Consider the following 21501-nt stretch of genomic DNA (forward strand, 5'->3'; position numbering starts at 1 on the left):
CCTTCTGCCATGGTCAGGGACACCTTCTGCTGGATCAGGTTGCTCAGAGCCAGTGTGACCTTGAATGTTTCCAGGGCGTCAGACACTACCATTCTGGGCAACATCAACCAGCCCTCTCCAACACCTCTAACACACAAATCTCCTTGAGTGAAAGGGAGGAGGAGGAGGTAGCCACAGTTGGAGTTCGAGAGATACAGACAAGAGCATAATGAGAATGATTTGGGGTCAGCATGGGGGAAGAGAGGTGGAGGTTTTGTGCTTGGCCTTCACACAGAGTAAAGGGTTTATGGAGGTGACACGTGAGCGTCAGTATGAGCCGCAGTCTGACGCTTCTGTTGTTTTACAGTTGTTCTAACAGTATTTTGTACGTTCCTCATTTCTTCATTGAAATTCCTAACAGATTTTCCTGCTTTTTCACTCCAAGGGGAAATGCTGCTGATGTTTCAGACTGACAGTAAAAGCTTTTCTCTGAGTTGTAACAGCTCACTGAAAGCCTTTTAAAATGTGCACATAGAAATGTCTTTTTATATGTACACAGGGGAAAATAGAAACATAGGACTACACATATTATTTAGTGTTTGTTGGCATTAGATTTTGTATGGTATTTTAGCACCTTGTCACTGAGTAGTGGCTGCTCCTTGTGTTCTGCTGCCATACCTGAAGTTAACATGGTTGGAAGAAGTTTGCTGGTCTGTGAGCTACATTCGCTCCTGCATCAACTTCATGGCAAAGTAAGTAAAAATCTGGTTTTACCAAGATGACCCTAATGGTGGCCTTTGTTTGCCATTCATAGTCTTGCAGCTGATGGCAGAGGGTGTTTGGCAGTGTTTTCAGTCAGGGTTCGGTGTAAGTGCATCTGTTGGGGATGAGCACTGTAGGGGCCCGGGCTGGCTGAGGCTCAGAGGGCAGAGTTATGGAACAGGAGGAAGCAGAGCACTTGGCAGGGCACCACTGAGCTGTTTGCTGCAGCTGAGCAATGGCATGAATGAAGAGGGCTCTGGAAATAATTGAAGTAGCCTTGTTTCCAGTGCAAGTATGAAAAGCTTTCCTGAACAGCAATGGAAGCGTGGGCAGAAAATGCCACAGGTTTAGTCAGGCAAGCATGCCTTACTTTGCTGTTCAGTCAGGAAATATGTGTTTATATGTAACTGAGACACACAGAAGAATTACTGTGAACAGTAAGTTGGTACAGGAGAAGCTTCACTGCAAGCATTCTTATCAAGTCCTGAAATACTGTAAAAATGAGTAAGAAAAACTTGTTACAAAGGCATTCACATTCACTTCTTTACATTAAAATGCAAGATTAAATGTAATCTTCCTTGGCAAAGGAACTAGATTTTGTGTTTACAGAATAAATGTTCAGGAAAAATCCTTTTTGTGCACAGTGCATGCTTTATGATTGCTCAATGTTGATTTATGTGCTGTTCCTGTAAATCTATGGCAAATGTCCAGTAGTGTTAACCACAAGGGTCAGACCAATAGAAATATGGGAGACATTAATGAAGAAAAGACTCTGTTTTGTTTTTGAACATGCAGCTTCTACAGACGTGAAACAAAGGGCTGAGGCTGGCTCAGGAGCAGGATAAATGGACAGTACAAAGGTGGTCTGATAGCAAAATCCCTCAATATAACACACAATCAGAAAACCAGTTTGGTGCCCCAGATCAGAAACAGGACAAACTCAAGTTCAAATTTCAGAGTGAAAATAATTACGCATTCTTGAAAATATACATTCTGGGCTTTAGGCTGTAGTTTGTGAACATTGCCCTGGCAGAAGAAAAAGAATTTAAGATGACAGAGGCCCTGATTAAGGAACATGGGGCTCAGCCTCTGTTTGTCCAACAAGGAAAAACATCCCTGCAAAACAAACCCATTGCCAAAATTGCTACATTATAATGTACGTAACCACAAACTTGCAGGCAGCTGGAATTGTGCAATCTTTTCAGGCAGGCAGACTTAGAGAGCTCTCATCCTTCACAGATAAAACAACTTGAAAACTGTTTATTCAAAGAATTTGTCCTACACCTGCTTTGAATAGGGTTTTGGAGAAACACAGCCATTTCTGTGTAAACATTAACTGTATAGCTGTCTCAGTCTACCATAAAAAGCATGTTTATACAAGATGTTACTTTAAAATGAAGAAGCAGGAGGAGCGCTGGCTTTAAAAAGAAAGATTTGTATTGTGTTTATTATTCCTTTTGGTCACCATGGGTTACAGGATGGAATGTACAACAGGATTCTATGCTCCTGCTTGTTTTCTAGTTGGGCTGCTCAGGTGTGTTGGAGGAATATCTGTGCTTGGATTCAAATATTTTACTTTCCTGTGTGATTAGTGGTCCAGTCTGATGAAGTGCTGTTATCTGGTGCTTCAGCTCTAGTGACAAGACTCTTGACCTGCTGGATCAGCTCCTTCCAGATGCCCTTTGGCACGTGAGTACATCATTCTTCACGGAAAACAAAAATCCCGGTTAAATCTTGCATTTATTAACTTTTCACTCTGCCAAAAAAGCAGAGTTTTATTTTCTGGATATTTACTTGTATGCTGTATACCATACTGGCTTTGCTACAGGACATCACAGGACAACTTGTTACTTCAAAGACTAACTGAATACACTGGGTAAATAATTTCTTTCTTTCTTTGCTTATTCTTATCCTAGGGGGTTTTTTTAAAGCTTATTTAATTAAAGTAAGATCTTAATGCCAGATCAGCCTGTTTTGTGTCTCATGCATCATTTCAAAAATTACTATAAAAGACACAGATCTATAATTCTGAAAATAAGAAAAATAATCTAGTTGATTAATATCTAACAAAGCATAGATTAAACTTAAAAGAAAATTTGGGAAAAAAACCCCAGAAAAACATTTAGTAGTTTGAAATTGAATAATACCTATTAATTTCAGTTTACAACTCTTTGCTAGTCTATCCCTCTGAAAGACTTTCTGATTTAGCAAGTCATGCCACCAGAATAAACATCTTTGTGTAGTGTTAGTAAAAATTCCATTGAGGCTTTCTAAATCGGCAAGAAGGAATTAGTCTGCATTAGTTATTCATGGTTTCAGTGACATATGGATGAAGGATTTTTCCACCCCAACTTTCCTTTTTTTTTACTTCTATCACAACTTTCTTAGGAATAGAGAGCAGCAGTTGCCTGCTTCTGCCTGCTAATGACCTCAGCTGAGGGTGTTTGGGGAAACCACATTCCAGGAGAGTCTGAGATCTTTCTTGAAAGCTCTCATTGATTTTAATATTCATGCTACTGTAATAAAAATAGCAGGTAATGCAGTGAGTGAGAGAAGAGGCTATTCATATGGGTATTAACTTAGCTATCCTGGTTAAACAGAGGTGTTTATTTAGAGCAGCAGCCTTAGAGAGGCACTGTTCTATTCCAGCAGCCCTTCTGCTAAAGGAAGCAAGCATGTCACCTACCCTCTGGTAAGCTGCTAGCTTCTCTTTTTAATACTTTCCTTAGATTTGGGCTACAGTAGCTTTCCTCTCAAATCTCCTCTGTGATTTGTTTTGGGGTGGGAATGTAGTGCTGGGGGTGGAGCAAGTCTCTTCTGTGGGAAAGCAGTCTATGACCCTAGTAATGCATGTGAAGCAATAATTCATTAAATGTTTTTATAAACATAGAATTTGAAATCCAAAAAGAAATATGCTTGTTTCCTGTTGAGTGAGAAATGTTTGCTTCAGATGAGATCAAAGTGGATTTTTTGTTGCTGTTGTTTGAGTTTTTAGTATTATAATTTCTGAGAGTATTTTATTTTATGCTGTTTCCTCATACTGAATAATCTTGTTTTGTTTGCTTTTCTCCTTGGGAAATGTCCAACAGTACAAGCTGTTATGAATACTCCCTTTGAGACCTGTTGATGCTCATACTCAGTAGTAGTGTTTTGAAGTTTGAGCTACACATTTTTGGTCATGTTGAAAACTGCTTGCTCATCTGATTTCATGTTCCAATAGCTATTAATATAAATGTATATGTTTGGTTTTTTTTAACTTTTACAGGCAGGAGAAAATTGGCCAGAATGTACTTAGAGAAAATAAGAGATTGTTCATGACTTTTACATGTGCTTTCTACATGCACATTGATTTCTAATAAACACATAATTAAAATGTGCTAGATTTTAATTTCAAATGTTATTCTTAATGTCACTAATTTTCTGAAGGAAACTAGAAAATATTGGGAGTTAATCCGTTTTCTTAGCTGGTTTGACTTTGCCTGGTTCATTGGTGGCGCTTTCATTATTGAGAAATTTTGTGGAGGTAGACAAAATTCACCAAAACAAAAGACCATGAAATGAGGTGTAAATCTGATGGCCAGCATGTTCCAACATCTTTCATAGCAGTTGACTTTTTAAATTACTTTCCTCATCTTCCAACGGAAGCTGCTGAAGGCAGCAATAATTCATCTCTGAGATCTTATTGATTTACTAATATTTCTTGAATTAAAAGATGAGAATTGCTAAATACTCTTAAACAGAGGCATCTCAGTCCCTCTGGAAGCAGTTTGTAAGACTACACAAGTCTGTAAGTTCCTATGGAGGTACATAAGCACTTCCCTGGCCAAGCCTTCTTGAATCATTTGGCAAAGTTGAATTACCTCCTTAAGAAGGAAGCAATCTTTCATGAAATGTAGACCCCTGAAGAATGGGAAGAGAAAATCCTGCCCTACCAAACCAGCCCTACAGTAATTTATGGAAGAACTGTGTTTGATTTCAGCTTTAGTTTTCAACTACTATCTACTTGCCACTTCCTTCACTTTTGTGTATGACTTTTGGCGGTGGCTTAAGTAAGAAACGACCTTTTAAGAATTACCGTTATGTAATTAACTTAACTTGTCAGGCGTTGGTCTCCAAGGTCCTTTCTCTTGCTCTTTGCATATCCAGCTGTGAGATAAACATGAAGCTCCAAAGGATTTAGGGCCATTATGGCTGTCTGGACTCTCAAGGCATTGTGTTTCCCTGAGAGGAAAATTTGCCTCCATTTATTGAGAGAGTGCCTAAGAAAAAGGAAGACCTGAATGCAAATAGGTTCTGAAGCTGTGTAGCAGAGCTCACTTGCTGACACGAGGCAGAGGCAAGTGCTGGCAGCTGTGTCATTCAGCCTGCTGTGGCCTCTGAGGCACATTGATTCCAGAAACCAGTAGCTCCTTCTGCTTGTCCCACTCCGTGGGACCAAGACACCAAGTGTGGAATCTCAGCACAGCAGTCCTGATGTGCAGAGTCCCCGAGACAACCCTTGGGGGGCTCGGAGGTCCTGGAATGTTGCCAGAAGTGTCTGGTGGCTGGACTTTGATCCTGCACAGGAGACGACACCTGTATGAGGATGGGAGGATCACACGGGGATAAGTGGTGAAGGGATAGGTTAACTATAGTGTGAAACACAGGTTTTAGAATTTCAGTACAGGGGGGTTCTAGGGAGACAAGATGGAGGAATTGGGCGTGTCCTGTTCTTCTTCTTCTTCTTCTTCTTGGCCTCCATCTGTGGTGGTGGTGGCACATTGGGATTGGCTCTTACTAAAAGTGCACTTGTCAAAAAGGGTGAAAGGCATTGGGGAAAATAGGTAAATATCTTATACGGAGTTTTGGGTATAAAGATAAGTGACCGCCCCGAGGGCTCTCAGTGTGCTCATGGCTGACGTGCTGTGTGGACCTCTGTTGGGCTGAGAGAAAACTTTGTAGAAAAAAAATTAATAAACACTGAAGGCCGAGAAAAAACCTGAAGACTCCTTTCGTCCTTTGGAGCGCGGGCTGTCCCAAGGCCATGCCAAGCCTTTCCAGGCCATCAAAAACAGCCGAGAACGGGACAACCAAGGACCTTCTTTAGCATCAGAAAACTTTTATGCTCTGCTCTTCAGACTTCATACTCAAGAGTTACTAAAATGCCTGTACTGGTAATTTCGCTGCCATTAAGTTTTATCATCACAACACCCAACCATGTTAAAACTGAATGCGAAGAACCTCAGCTTTTTAATTACTACATAAATTAAAACTTTCTGGTCTCAGAAAGCCACTTTGAATGCCAGATGATTCACCATAAATATTTTTCATCTATTATAGTACAGGATTTTATGATTGAAAATGGCCACCTCTGTAAGAAATCACCTTATTAGAGCTCTGATGGTTGTCCCCAATAAGCTCTCTCAGTTAGTAGCTTTTGCTGTCTCTCACTTGGATTATGTGCACCTTCAAAATGGTGGAGAAGAGCTATTGAAGCATTCTTGAACGTGCAAGCTTCTCAGCTGAAGCTTCTTGGCACACCAGTTCAAGGCACAAGCAACGGTGATGGTCCCAGAAAGGGAACATGGTGGCATGAGGATGGAGTGATAGTGACAACAGTAGGACAGGACTATTGACCAGATTCAGTAGGAAAAAATAGCAGAAGCTATAAATGAGGTAAAGAATTAGACAACAGACACTGGGCAAATCTTTGAATAGTTTTCATCATTGCCTGGAATGTAAAAGCATTCTTTAAACACTTGACAAAAAAATTATTCTTAAGCTATTATACAGGGAGATCTGTACAGGAGACTATGTCCTATATCCCACTAATTTTCTTAATAGCATGAAAACTTTGCTGAGAACAAGCATCAGTCACGACTCAGTGAATCTTGTTTATTTAAGGACATAGTCCTGAATAAAGAAATCAGTAACTGCTCCAACAATGTGATGGCACTGAATGAAATCAGTGCCCTGTCAAAGCTGCTAGAAATATTACTGTTGTCTTGGTGGAGAAGGACAGGCAGAAGCTGTTGAAAAAACTTTGTCCAAAAATTTCTACTTTCAGATTATATAAATTAATTACAGTGAAGTTGCACGTCTTGGTTATGGAAACTGAATCTCTTTCCCTTTGATTCTTGGGCCATACCTATTTGTGGACTTATTTGAGGGTCTGGGTAAAAGTTCTGCTAATGTGACATGTCTCAAAGTACTGAATTTTGAACTGTTTCTTCTAATTGTTTTTTTTTTCATAATGATTTAATCAGCAGTCACTTATTTATGGAAGAAATACTTCCCTACACAGCTCCGGTTACAAATTTTTAGAAATTGGAAATAAACTTTTGGTAGCACAAGAGATAAGAGGAAAATATGCAAAACATTGTGTTGCTTAAGAATATAATTTAAACTTTACCTTAGTGTTCTCATGAAAGCTGCAGATTGTAAAAGTACTTCTAGGCTTCAGTAGCATTGCCAGTTTAAATGATCAAATTTCCTTTAGCTAGCAGGCCCTCTGTACTAGACATCCGAGTTCAGGTTTGATACCATGTACACAAGTTACCCATACCTACCAATTACTTGATGTATTCTTTTTTACAGGAAAATAACTGTATCCTCCTTACCAGGGAGACTTCATTTCAGGAAAAGTGATAGCCCCTGGGTTTGATCACTGCTTGCATAGCTCCACATTAGCATCACCTGGGTAACAAAGGTTAATTTTGAATTCCCACACCCTTTGAGCTGTGCTGACTGAAACAGTTGTGCATTTCAGCTCCCAGCCAGAGCTCGCATTTAAAAATTTGAAAAAAAGTTAAAAATCATACATCAAGCATACGAAGCATACAATCATTTTAAACCAACTATGCTAGAAAAGGACTATTAATACAGAAATATGTCCAGATTTTAGCATGTTACTATCATGATGAACACTCCAAACAGCTGCCATCATGGGAGGGGTTTCTGCTGATATTTTATGTAGCCATCAAGAACAGAAATGGAGACAGGAGGTTCTGGAAGTATTGGCCTATTGGCCTGTATTTTGGGGTGGGGAGGGTGACTTTTTCCTCCTTTCTGTCACACAGAAGGAAACAGGTGAAGCTCATCAGGAATTTGAAGGAAGATATATGAATGGTGTATTGGATGCATGAAATTTCTCCCTGCAAAACAGGATGATATTTTTTATTCCTAGAGGGATGATGTGACAAGTAACAGGAGTCAGTTGTGTGTGTGAGGAGGAGGATGCCAACAAGTCAAAAGGGAGACTGCAGTCGTGCTTGGACACTTTTGACAAGAGTTAATGTTTAAGTTTATACCAATGTTCCCACAGTGTTCCTGTAGTTAGGGAAAGTGCCATTAGGATGAGAAAAGCATTTAATCTTTAAAGAGAGTTTGGCATCTTTTAATTTTTAGTACTCATCAGGCCTTGTTCACTATTTGATCAATTAGGAAAGTAAGTTGCATCAAAAAAGCTGGGAAGGAAGACATAGAGTTATAATATATTCAGGGTTGCTAAACCAGCCATACTTTACAAGGAAAGCAAACCTTTCAGGAAGTTTGGGGAGGGCAGATTGTTTTAAACTGGCCATTGACCCACATTTAACAACACAAATTTATGAATCACATGTAATGTGTAAATGTAATGTGTAAACATTTGTAATCAAATGGGTTTTGTTTTGCCAGTGTTGCATGGATGAGCTTTGTTCTACTCAGGGAACTTGGATCTAGATCACAGGATTTTAAGGAAATTATCTTCAGAAGTGCTTTAGAATGTGTGTGGAGAAGGGAAGGAGAAACAGACGTCTTTTGAGACAGATACCAAAAATTAGCCATTGGTCTGAGCCCCGTTATACATCAGCAGGACCCAAGAGCTGAGGCGGTCCCTGCAGCCCGGGGTTCCTCAGCCCCAGAGCTGTGCAGGTGTGCACGAGGCAAGCTGATCCTGTGCAGTCGGGTCCTGCTTCCCAGCTCCCAGCACATGGGGATCTTGTCCTGGGAGCAGCAGAGGGAAATGCTTTTACAGACGTGTTTTGTTGGACTCTCTCGTTCCAGGGACAGAGTGTTCCAGACTCAATCCCTCTGAATGTTAGTGGCTTCTCCTGAGTTAAGTGAGGTTAATAGCTAACCAAGCTGCATTATTGACTGCAGCAGTAAAAGATTTTTTTACCCTCATATGAACATTTATTTTGTGAGATTAGAGGTTTTGAGGGTCTTTTTCTGTCTTTTCTCTGGTGTTCTCCAGCAGAACAGTTTTCAAGTGAATGTCATTTTATAAAACAAATAATAATGAAATTGAAATTTTTTGTGAGATAAGAACAAATTTTAGGAAGAGGCATTCTTGTAGAAGATACTCCAGCTGTATTAGAAAGTGTTTCCAGGGATACAGTGTCTCCTCCTTCCTTAAAATATTTTCAATAACCTAACATAGAATTACAATTCAAGACAAATAATAGTAGTGAACTGAGAGTTAACAAAAGCTTCAGAATCTATAAACAAAGACAGTGGCCTCATATTTATGCATTGAAAAGGTATGTAACCATGAAAGTTAAAAAACTTCACTAGTGTGCTGTTCCTGAACTGCAAGATAAAATCAGGCAAAATAGTTGTTATTTGTATCTTTTATGCCTTGTATGTTAATTATCTTATCCATGTCTCTGATGCCACATGCATTACAAAAATGTTCTCTCCTCTTGTTTTCAGATAACGTGATTTGAAGATGCCAACCCCTTGGCAAAAATGCTGCAATAAAAAGTGCAGAACTGAGAATGCAAAAGCTGAAATGGACAATATGGCAGAGACAAGTGAAAAAATGCAGATGAAAAAAGAAATCACATTACTAAATGGAGTTTCTTTAATTGTAGGGAACATGATTGGCTCTGGCATATTTGTATCACCCCGAGGGGTTTTAATGTATAGTGCTTCCTATGGACTCTCACTGATCATCTGGGCACTTGGTGGGATTTTTTCCCTGTTTGGAGCTTTGTGTTACGTGGAACTGGGAACATCCATCATAAAATCTGGAGGCAGTTATGCCTATATTCTGGAGGCATTTGGGGCCTTTGTGGCCTTCATCAGACTCTGGTCTTCCTTGCTAATTATCGAACCAACGACTCAGGCAGTGATAGCAATCACATTTGCTAACTACATTGTTCAGCCAATTTTTCCCCACTGTGAGCCGCCGTATGACGCAGTCAGGCTGATTGCAGCCGCGTGTATATGTAAGTAGTGATTGCCAGAGGTTAAGAACTGTAATTATGCGTGGTCAGAGAAGGTTTTTCTAAATTTCTGTTTCTTTGTATCCTGTGAAAATAATTATTACCTATCAAAAACACGTTCTTAAGAACTAATAACCTTTTATTCAGATGTATTTTGTTTCGAGCTGGTATTACTAGAGGGGAGAGGAGAATTACAACAACTTGGCAGAGAGAAATTGTGACTGCTGACTAAAGGTACACAAATGTCTATGGGTTCACTGGCCAAACTGGCTGACAGGACACTGTCACATGCACAGATTCATTTATGAAAATGAAGGCAAGAAGTTCTTTGAGCATGTGTGGTTGCATGCTAGTGCCCTAACTATATAGAATGATTTCTAAATTATTTTCATTTTGAGAATTACAAAACCCTTTTTCTTCCTTTCAAAACTGAAGTATAGATTATAGGCAAGTCAAGGAAACAGAAGCAAAGACCAAAAAGATTTCTAGATAAGAAAAAGCCCACTTTGATCCATGCTTGAGAGCACTCTGTGTGGCCATGCCATGTTTGTTCTGCTCTCTTCTCCAGCAGCTGGGCTTCATACCTGGTGCCAATGCACACCATCACCTTTCCTCATCTATCTCTGTTTTGAATCAGGGGGTTTGGCAAGAGGGAGAAGTTTGCTGTGTTGCCCTGTGTGTGCTAGAGTGAGAGCAGATGGGCACATGGCTCAGCCCCTGGCTGGACCTGCTGCCAGCTGAGGGACAAGCCTGACTGCAGAAAATTTGGGAAAAGGAGGAAACTTCAAAACCATGAGCACAGAGTAATAGCATGCTGGCCTGGCTCAGTTCAGTATCTTCTCACAGCATGCAAACTATGTTTGTGCAGAAGTTGTCCTTATTCTGTACCAAAACTGGAGCTTAACTCGGCAGGAAGAAATTTTTGATATACAGGATATAAAGAAATACTCACATTTGTATGTAAATAGCTCTTGTTGAGTTTAATAATATTAAAATATTATTTTAAAGGAGAAGGAGCTAGTCCTAAAGTTCAAAGATTGATGTGTTTTGTCCTACTCACTGTCATGAAAACAGAAAACCATTGTGTAAATTTTAAACCAGGTATTTCATTTTAGTAAATCTGGGTGGTCCTGAAGTGGTGAAATTTAATTCAGTTTTACTCCGTGAAAGAGTAGTAGTATCTGGATAGATGGGTCTGAAATATGACTTAAGTGATGTTAAACATCCAGGGCTCCTTTCATGCATAATCTTTTTCTCTGCAGGTTCCTTAACATTTATTAACTGTGTTAATGTAAAGTGGGGTACCCGTGTACAAGATATTTTCACATATGCCAAAGTCATGGCTCTTATCTTGGTGATATCTGTTGGCCTTTACAAGATTGGCAAAGGTAAGAATCATTTTCATTTACCTAAATTCTATGAAATGAATCATATATGATGATTTCAAAATCCATGTAGGGACATCTTTAACACTTCTATATGAAGTGTTTCTTATTCTGCAAAAAAAATTTGGCCATAGGAAGATCAGATGTATTTTATGGCTTGTTAAGCAATAGAGGGTTAATTATTCAGGCCAAGTCCTGTGCTGCTTGGTCTGAATAGCAAATAGCAGCTGAATTAACATCACTTTACTGCTGACTAGTTAAAGTGAGCCTCGGTGTCTGACTCATGCATTGCTACCTGTCCTGTAACAGGACAGGGGAACAGAGTTTGCATTGCTCCTCACAGCTCCCCCCACCACCATTCTCACCCCACTGGCACCATTCCCCAGGCACAGCACCCTGCCAGAAGAGAACCAGAGAGGGTAAATCATAGGTGGGATTTGTGGGAGGGCATCTTTGTTCCTAGAAACAGAGGAGAAGACTGCAACAGTGCATTGTGTGAATCACTGTGGCATGGTGTTACTGTAAGGCATCACAGGGCAGATGAGCCACCTCCTATCAGCAGTAACTGGACTGAACTGAACACACTGCAAAGCTGGAGAGCAGTTTATGCTGGTGCTACCTCAGAGCTTTGCATATAGCAATAGATTTGATTTTATTAATTTAGGCCTCTGGTACAGTGAATTCTCCTCTAGTTCTAGCTCTGCTGCTTAGATTACTAAGGTTTTTACATTTTCATTTTCTCTGAAATTCTTAAATTGCATAGCCTTTATCTTTATTCCATTGAAAAAAAGGTGGTTTTCCCTCTCCAGTTTAGGAATTATCTTTTTCTCCTGCTAAATTAGCTTATAAAACCTAACAAGCATGCTTTCTTTTCCATTTCTGTTTGCTGACCTCCTCCTTTCCTTTGCTGCAGTTGCATCAGGTGTTACACCATAAAGCTGCATTAGATTTTAGGAAAGCTTTCTGGTTTAGCCATTACCTGTGCATGTCAGTTGTCACCAGCTGGTTGAAGTCTAATGGGACCTGGACAACCAAACCCAGCCCTAAGGGCAGAGAGGTGAACATTCTGAGAAGAAGCATTGCTTAAGGGTCACAGTTGCATGAAGGAGTAGTTCCCCTCATAAAACTGCTGCAGTTTTGCAAAAGTGTGATTCTGTGATGTCACCTCTGTAGCAGCACCGCCCCTGCTTTCAAATTGCCTCCTTCAAAACTGCCTCCCCTCCTGCTCACTGCTGTGCTGCTGGGGGCAGGGGCTGCTCCCTCTGGTCACACATACTGCCCATTTTGTTTCCTCTGCATTGCTCTGTGGGCTCGGGGAGGGTTGAAGCATAAGGGGAACATTTTGGTGAGGCACACAAAGTGCTGAGAGCTTTTACTGGTAGTAAAGGTCTCATCTCTGCTTTGCTTAAGCAGAACTGAGCACTTAAATACGGGAAAGTCTGGGAGGAGGAATGATGCCAACTTCTGGAGGAAGCTGTGATCAGGTCAATGACCCTTTTAAATTCAGCAGCTGTTTTAATGAAAAGAACAGTTATGATGTTTTAGCCCTGCCTTATTCTTTCTGATGTGCTTGGATACACTTCTTGTGTTAAAGGTCTGTAAATATAACTGATTCTGAATATGAACTGTCTTTACCAAAAAAAAAACAACTCAAAAAACTCTCCTTGAACATTTTGGATTTTTCTTTCTTTTACCTTCCAACTGTTTTCTTCTCCCAAGTTTGTGTACATCTCATATCTTCTCTTCTTTGGTTCAAACAGTCTCCTGCTCTTCGGTGACTGAATTGCATTTGTAGTATCTAAAAACTCCTTAGTTGAATCAGTGCTTTCATTTTACAAAAAAAGACTACAAAAAGACATTACTTTCTTTTCTAATTGAAGTTTCAGCATGTTTCTGTCTTCTCTTAATATTTAACCCGCTTCCATTTTCATTAGATGGTAGACTTTCCTTCTGCAATCTCAGCAAGGCCTTTCTTCCCCTTTCCAGCACGGCAGTGAAGGCTTGTGCAGTTTCATTAACATTTGGCCTATTTTGAAGCACTCTGCAGGTTCTCATCTCAACCAATGGAGCTTAACGAAAGCAGAATTTTGAAAGGAAAAATTTTTAATTTCATCCCTTAGTTTTGGGGAAGCCCCTTGTGGGTCAGAGCATCCCACTGAAAAGTAAAGGAGGTCCCCCTCTAGTGGCCACTAATTCATCTGGGGAAAATAAAAGCGCAGCTGTTAAAAAAGGAATATGAGACAGATTCAGGAACTGAAACTGGGTCTGCCAAGCGCCTCATCCTGGCTGACAGGGCACTGCATGCCCTCGGTATGGCTCCCTCCTTCCGAAGGGTCAGCAGTAATGTCTGTGAATTCTGGTAAATTACAAAAGTCACATCCAAATAACAAACATGTGAAAATGTTCTCTTTTCTCCCTGTGCAAGTGTAGCTGTCTGAACATCTGGTTGAAATTCTCTTGTTTGTTAATTAAAAATGTAAGTTGTGCAGTTTTAGAAACAGTAATGAAACCCGGATGCAGTGGGGTGTTATTTCCTTTTGGTTAGCTGGCACTTGAGGTGTAGTGCCCGTCTAAATTGCAATCCTTGAAATGTAACAGTCAATTGGCACCTGCCATTTGTACAGGGGAAACTGAAAACCTGAGAGCTCCGTTTGAGGGCTCAGCAACAAACCCAGGGATGATTGCCCTGGCTCTCTACTCTGCCCTCTTCTCCTACTCAGGATGGGACACGCTCAACTATGTCACCGAGGAAATGCAGAATCCTGAGAGGTAAACACAGGCTTTCCCTTTGAACCGCTGACAGGGGATGGCAGGACAAGCCACTCTGTATTTGTTTCTGATTAGTCAAATTATTTTCTCTTCAAATGAAGGAGTAAGTAGGAGAACTCTTTCTGATTATTGTGCTCATTTATCAGTTATATCACACTAATGAATCCTTTACCTGCATATGTGTATTTTTCATCTTCCACTTCAGACTACAATTTTTAAAGAAGAAGAACAAATCCCTGCTGGAAGCAAGGAAAAGCAAAGGTGCATCTGGCCCTCTAAAATTCCCTGCATCTCTTCAGTTAGGCAGAATTATTTTCCCAAGACATTTTTTGCCACCAGTAGAGTAAGACTGTGTCAGATTTGTGGCTTTTATGATGTGATCTTCAGCATTATGGTTTATGGGCAAATATCATCTCCTCCCTTCTGTAGGGATGGCAGCCCTGTGGGAGTTGGCTTGAGTCAGCCACTCAAGCTGATATAGTCCATCTTGTCTTGGGACATGCATAGGTTATGAGTCAGGGGAAAATGCCACAATCAAGAAAATTCCTAAGTCTGTGCTTAAATCGTATTGTTTCAGAGCTCTCTTACATTGCTGCATATAACAGACAGTGTATTAAATTTACATGTATGAATGTTTTAAGGCTTTTTCTTTTAAACTTGTGACAGACACACAAGCAACAAACTAAGCTTTTTATGGCTTTATGGCATTGTTTCACACATGTTGTTTGTGAAACTGCTGTTGTTTTGTAACCCCATGATTCAAAATGATGGATTACAAGACGTGATGGAGGTATCCATTCTGGGAACCATCTTCTATTTAATTATTTCTTTTTTAAATAACATGGAATAATTTTTCCATTTTCCTTTTGCAGGAACTTGCCTCTTTCTATTGCAATTTCAATGCCTATTGTAGCTATTATTTACTTGTTGACTAATATAGCATACTATGTAGTGTTGGACATGTCAGCTCTCCTCACAAGTGATGCGGTGGCTGTGGTAAGTTGTGGAACATAACTCAGACAAAAGACATTGCAGGAAAATTTCAGGTAGCATGCTTGGCAAACAGCTGAAATACTATCATGTTGAAGGCTGTTTAAAACATTTTTTTCATGTAACAGTACCAGAAGGTGCATATCAAGAATATATCAAATAAATATGCTCTTGAAAAATTGTCTTTTATACTCTGTAAATCCTGCTCTTAACACTACATCATAGGAAAGATGCTTTTGTCAGGACCAAGGAGCTAAAGAAAGTCTGGGTTGTTGGAGAACCAGGTTTTTTTGTTATCATTCTAATGTACAGTATGTAATGTTTAATGCTGCACAACCACAGCAATATTTTCAGTGCAGAAATGTGCACTGAAATGTTTTTTAAACCTTATCAATATTTTATACAAAAATAAAATAATAATTCATGGATTACTACAGTTGGGATTGGCAGAATACTTTAAAGCAAATACATCATCCTCTTTTCCATCACTGAATTAATCTAGGCTTAAATTTTTTTAAAAATATTTTTAATGTATCTGCCAATTTTATTTTGATGCTGATCAGCTTTTCCAAATTCTAATTTCCTAAGTCATTTTTGGGTGCCATCAAAAAGCATGGACTATGACACTACATTTGGGATAATGTGTTTTCATGAGAGTTTCTCAGAATTATCCATATTCCTAACACAGTGGGCCTCACCATTATTTTTTTTTTCTGTTACAGACATTTGCAGGTGAAACCCTTAGTCATGCCAAGTGGATAATTCCTATAGCAGTGGCCATGTCTTGCTATAGTGGCTTAAACTCATCAATTATTGCAGCATCTCGGTATGGAATAGAAGATTTATTTTAAATAATTGAAGAGGAATCTATAATCTGCCTTCTTTACTAGTTTGGTAATTTTTGCCATGTCAAGTCATACATTTATGATGGAGGTGTTTTTACAGTCAGATGTCTTCTCATGATTAGCAACATTTGATAAACTAAAGCCACTTAAGAAGAGAACAGCACTTACAACAGAGTAATAAAAGAATTGTTCCTTTGCTTTGTCAGGAAGCAAAAAGCTCTTCCTATGGTTGAGTTTCCCTAGTCTTTTTTTAGGCTGTTCTATGTTGGAGCCAGGGAAGGACACCTCCCTGTCAGTCTGAGCTTGATTCACGTGAAGTGCTTCACGCCGGTCCCCGCTCTCCTGTTCAACGTAAGTGACACCCAGCCTGCCTGGCACTTGGGGTTTGCACCTGGGGGAAAACATCTCTGCTCCGCCCTGGACTTCTCACAGACTTCTCCTGCCCTGGAGACATCTTCTGCATATGCCCACAACTTTTAAACTCATTGAGGGGGTGGGAGGGGTGTTATTTTGTGTCATAGGGGGGTTTTTTTTCAGTGGAAAGAGAATGGCTTGATTCGTTCATGGGCTCTCCAAACAATATTAGTGAGAAGTACAATAGCATTGCTGAGAAAACAGAGAATGGCTAAAGATGTAATGGTATAGACAAGGGCTGTTTATGTCTTTTACGTGAGCTTTTAAAGTTTCACTGGAGGAGAACATGTCAGGAGCATCTCTTCGACCCTGCCGTAGGCTGATGTTCTACAACTGTAGTTATAACAGGAATGACAAAGCTCTTAAAATTAAATTTCTACCATTGGATGCCTATAGTCCTGTTGACTTTTTTTCTGTTGCCACTATAAAGATGAGATCTTGTGTTATAGAATTACTGGAAATTATTTTCATAAATAATCTATGTATTTAAGCATACATTTTATTTGATGTCTGCCATTGCCATGTGTTACATATCATTTATGAATAGATTATCATACTCACCCTGCTTGACATCAAATAATTTACTAAAAATTATAATTTCATTATAAAGACTCTTCTCACAGGGACTCTGTTTGCACTAGCAAGTTGATTTATACTCTCTGGGTATACCACCATTCACATTTTTCATGTGGAAAGTGGAAGTTTTTCTGCTCATCTGTTAAAATAGACATTGAATTCCTGGTGGTTTAGGTCTTTCTGCGCAGGCAGTATAGCACACCTGCAGGGCACAGAATTTTCTCTAATGGTTTCAGTTTATGAGTGGACTTAAATCCTAAGCTCATATAAATAGGCTGAAACAGGTCAGTCTATAATTTTAGTCTGTCCTTTTCACATTAAAAAGTCTTTGTTTTTTATTGTTTCTAGGGCTTAATGACTTTGCTTTATCTCCTTGTGGAAGATGTTTTCCTCCTTATTAATTACTACTGCTTCAACTACTGGCTCTTTGTGGGTCTATCTATTGCAGGACTAATCTATCTGAGATATACTCAGCCACATAGACCACGGCCTGTTAAAGTAAGTAAAAAAGTCAGGAAGAAAGCTCTAAAAGCCAGCTAATGCATGTGTTTATATGACCTTTAATATCACAATCATAACAGTACCATTTATATTATAGATTATTGATTAGCCATAGCAATTCTTTCAAAATACAAGATGAAGGAGCAAAACCCATTAAGAGTCCACAAGAACATCTGTTCTGGTAGTTTTGCTGTGAGATTGAAATGATATACACCATTTATTCCTCTGTCATTCAGACTTATTATAATGTTTGTTTCAAAAAAAAAAAAAATGGAATAAATAAATAAATGTCTGAGGTTTTTAACCCATCCTGGGAGAACAGCAGACTCAGTAGAGCTGGTGATGGAAGCTCCAGAGAGGTTAACACTCTGATCAAACCTACATGATTTAACAAGCACAGTAAAATCCTTCCAAAGCCCATAAACGTCCAGAATTCTGCCCACACAGAAGTTATCTTAAATTATCAAATATATTTTGAATGTTCCCTCCCACTGGGTAGTGGTCATAAACAGTAAAATGCAAGTTTGGTGATTGACTTAGAAGAGCATTTGACTATCAGTTAGGCAAGGGTGAGTGCACAGAAACAAAGTGTGCCTAAAACCTGTTTCTAGTTTTAATCCAGTGATTGTCCAGGAAGCAAGGATGGAAACACACAGCAGGCACACAAAACCATGCACTGGCTCCTGTGTGTTGGCTCCGTGACCTGCATTTTGGCTCTGCAGTGATGCAGTAAAAATCAAGAGAATTACAACTTAACACCCCCCAAATATTTCTTCTTTGTCAATCTCTCTTCCTAAACTCCTGCATCATTTTTACAAACACATTTTCTTTCCACTAAAGTGTAACATCCTGATTAATTTTTAAAAAGTTCAAACAAAGGCATAAATATTCTAAGCACCTCCTGCTAGAAACCTTCCTAATTTTCCACAGCAGACCAAATTTTCCTGAAGCATGTTCACACTCAATTTCCAAACTTTCCCACAAAATATGTGGAAGATAAAGATTAAATCTTGCCTTATTGGCAGTTTTGCCTCTGATTCTACTAAGCATTACAGTCAGATTTTACACAAAGACTGTTTAATTCCTGTCAGCATTTGCCAGCTTAGTCAACACCACAACTCCACGTACACCATTTCCTTTTCTGAAATGCAGCAGTTGGTTTTCATCAACTTATATTTTTAACCTTTATAAGGAAAAAAAAGTATTTATAACAGTAAACTCTCACCAATTTCAGCTGGAATTCAAATGTCAACTCCTGGACCCTTGAGAAGGCTCACTACTAGAGACAGGAAAAATAAAAAGTGAAAAATAAATTCATAAAGAGGTTTTTGAAACCTTCATAGAATCATAAAAGGTCAAGGTTTGGAAGGGACCTTAAAGATCCCCTAGTCCTAACCATCCCTGCCACAGGCAGGGACAATTTCCACCAGACCAGGTTGCTCAAGGATTTATCCAACCTAGCCTTGAACTACTGCGAGAGTTTGGGTATCCACAACCTCCCTGGGCAACCAGTTCCAGTGTCTCGCCACTTTCACAGTGGAGAATTTCTTCCTAATACCTTGTCGCAGACATTTTTTCATAGAAATCCTTTCTTTGGGATTTGTGCATCTTCTGGGAAGCTGAGGCCCCAGAAAGAGAATGTAAACAATGATTATCTGCTGCTGTGAAATGCAATAGGATGCACCTGTGATTGGTTCATGTTCCATGTGTACAATTAAGGGCCAATCACAGGGCAAGCTTTCTGGAACACAGGGACAGAGAACTCTCTCGTTTTTACATTCTTTTCTATTCTTAGCTTAGCTTAGCAGCCTCTGCAATTTCTCTTCATATTCTTTTTAGTATAGTTATAATGTATTATATATCATATATCAATAAATCCTGCCTTCTGATCATCAAACAAGATTCTCATCCTTCTCTCACCCCAGCGACCTCATCAGGTCGCTGTAATAATACCTAACCTAAATTTCTCCTCTTTCAGTTTGTACCCATTATTCCTTATCCTATCACTACATTTCCTGGTGAAGAATCCCTCTCCAGCTTCCCTGTAGGCCCCCTAAGACACTGGAAGGTTGCTGTGAGGTGTCCATGCAACCTTTTCTTCTCTTGGCTGAACAGCCCCAGCTTTCTCAGCTGCTGTCGTAGGGAAGGTGCTCCAGCCATATCAGCTTCATGGCCCAACTTTCCTTATTTGTCATATGATATTTGTTAAGTGCCCACAAAAAGGGTTGTAAATCAGTCCTTTAGTTCTACAACATCAAGAATGTAGTTGAAGGTCTAGAGGGGTAGTTCCCAACCAAAAATACAGGTAACAATTCTGAACTGAAGTTGGAGAGAAAGCTACCCATTACTTAAAGTACTTCTTTCAAAGGTTGATCTTTTACTAATTGTAAAGGAACTGCGTTTATGCAGGCCTGAAAAAAATAAAATAGATGCTCAGATGTATACCAAATAAGAGACTCTCAGCAGTGTACACAGAAGTTAATAAATTATGCTGACTGTAAGCAGTCAAAAAGATTCAGTACATACTTTTATTATTGACATGTCTAACTTTAATCTGCAAAGCCTGAATTTTTACAATAGAGTGTTTGTTGCATCTTTTAACAAATGCTGTATTTTTCTTTTGTCTTCACAGCTTAGCCTCTTCTTCCCTATAGTATATTGCTTGTGTTCCCTATTCCTGATTATAGTGCCTCTCTACAGTGACACAATCAATTCCCTTATTGGGGTTGGCATTGCCCTCTCAGGCATTCCTGCATATTATTTGGGAGTCTATCTGCCAGTTGAAAAACGACCTAAATGTCTTCTTTGGCTCTCTGGTAAGCAACATCATGTCCCAGTCACCATGTCAAAACCTTGGTCAGAAGAAGGAAAGAACAATTTTTCCTGAAATCCTTATTTATATGAAGTTTGGCTATGCTTTGGTATGTGGCATGTCTGAGATCATCTGCTTTATCACATGGTCCTGAAAACAAAACCATGCTTACCTGTACAAAACAGGCCAATATGTAGGTGTCATAACTATGTTGGCTCAATAAAAGCCACGTAGGATTGTGAATACTAAACCTAATCTTTTTAATACCCTGGAAGGCAGAAATACCAGAACATCTTTGCTTCACTTTCCATCCAAGAATGGAAAAATCCAAATCAGAGGAGTCCACAGATTTTCAAAAACAATGAAATAATTAATTATTGGCTTGAAGGGTAGTTGCCAGTCCTCAAATTCAGGCAGTCTGGAAAAGCAAATCTTTAATATTTTTGTTTATTATACTTTGAATTCAGCTATCAGCAATGAAAATGTTGATGAAAACCTGATTAAACAAGAATTTCAGTTTAATAATTGGCTTCTTTTGCTTTTAGTTATTTATAACTTATGCCTAATTTTATTGATTAAGGTGTTTCAAGATTTTTCTACTATCTGTGTAATGTTTTCAAATCCTCAAAATCCAGATGTATGTCTAAGATATATTTAAATTTCTGTCACACATTTTTGCCACTACAGCTACAACAACGAAGTACGTTCAGATGCTCTTCTACTGTGCTCTGTCAGACCTGGACATAGATGTAGAACCCACCGCAGCCAAGAGTAAATAGAGTTGCCTCAACATTGAGAATTGTGCCTTGACATCTCCTATCTGGAACAATTTTTATTATCTGAAGTTCTCCCCACATGTTCAGTCATACTAGAGTACCAACCACTGTACTGTGCATCAGTTTGATGTCAGTTAAGTTGTGATGGTTTTGTAAAACACTCTGTTTTCCAGGATTTCTTTTTAAAATTCTGTTTGTTAATATTGAGTTATATTGTAACATGTTGAAACTATAAAGCACTTTGTTGGAAAGGATGAAATTTTGACAAGAAAGTTTCACAGATATGTGTGCTTGGCAGAAAGCTCTTTGAATGTAGAATCTGAGAATGAAATAGACGTGGAAGCAAATTTTGATATAGAACAATACATGCCTAAATTGACAACTGCTGAGCCAGTCGTTACTGAACAACTAAGAAAGCAAAGGTTAAGTCATGTTGCTAGGGTGTTTTATGACTAGAGCAAAGGATATGTTGACCCCAAACAAAAAGATATTTTTACCAAGCAG

The 21501-nt window shown here is 39.2% G+C and overlaps 1 protein-coding gene across 1 annotated transcript; it reads left to right on the forward strand.

The window, feature by feature from the left end:
- Positions 1–9430: 9430 nt before the first annotated feature.
- LOC128938540 (Y+L amino acid transporter 2-like) lies at positions 9431–21000 on the forward strand. The gene is made up of 9 exons (XM_054278880.1): positions 9431–9932; positions 11192–11317; positions 13939–14083; positions 14956–15079; positions 15796–15899; positions 16173–16269; positions 17257–17406; positions 20042–20225; positions 20909–21000. The coding sequence occupies exons 1-9, from the start codon at positions 9431–9433 to the stop codon at positions 20998–21000; spliced, it is 1524 nt and encodes a 507-aa protein (XP_054134855.1).
- Positions 21001–21501: the final 501 nt, after the last annotated feature.

This window comes from Melozone crissalis, unplaced genomic scaffold (assembly GCF_028551555.1).
Source record: "Melozone crissalis strain CALT ecotype California unplaced genomic scaffold, PUWL_Pcris_2 ptg000002l_1, whole genome shotgun sequence".
Taxonomy (NCBI): Eukaryota; Metazoa; Chordata; class Aves; order Passeriformes; family Passerellidae; genus Melozone; species Melozone crissalis.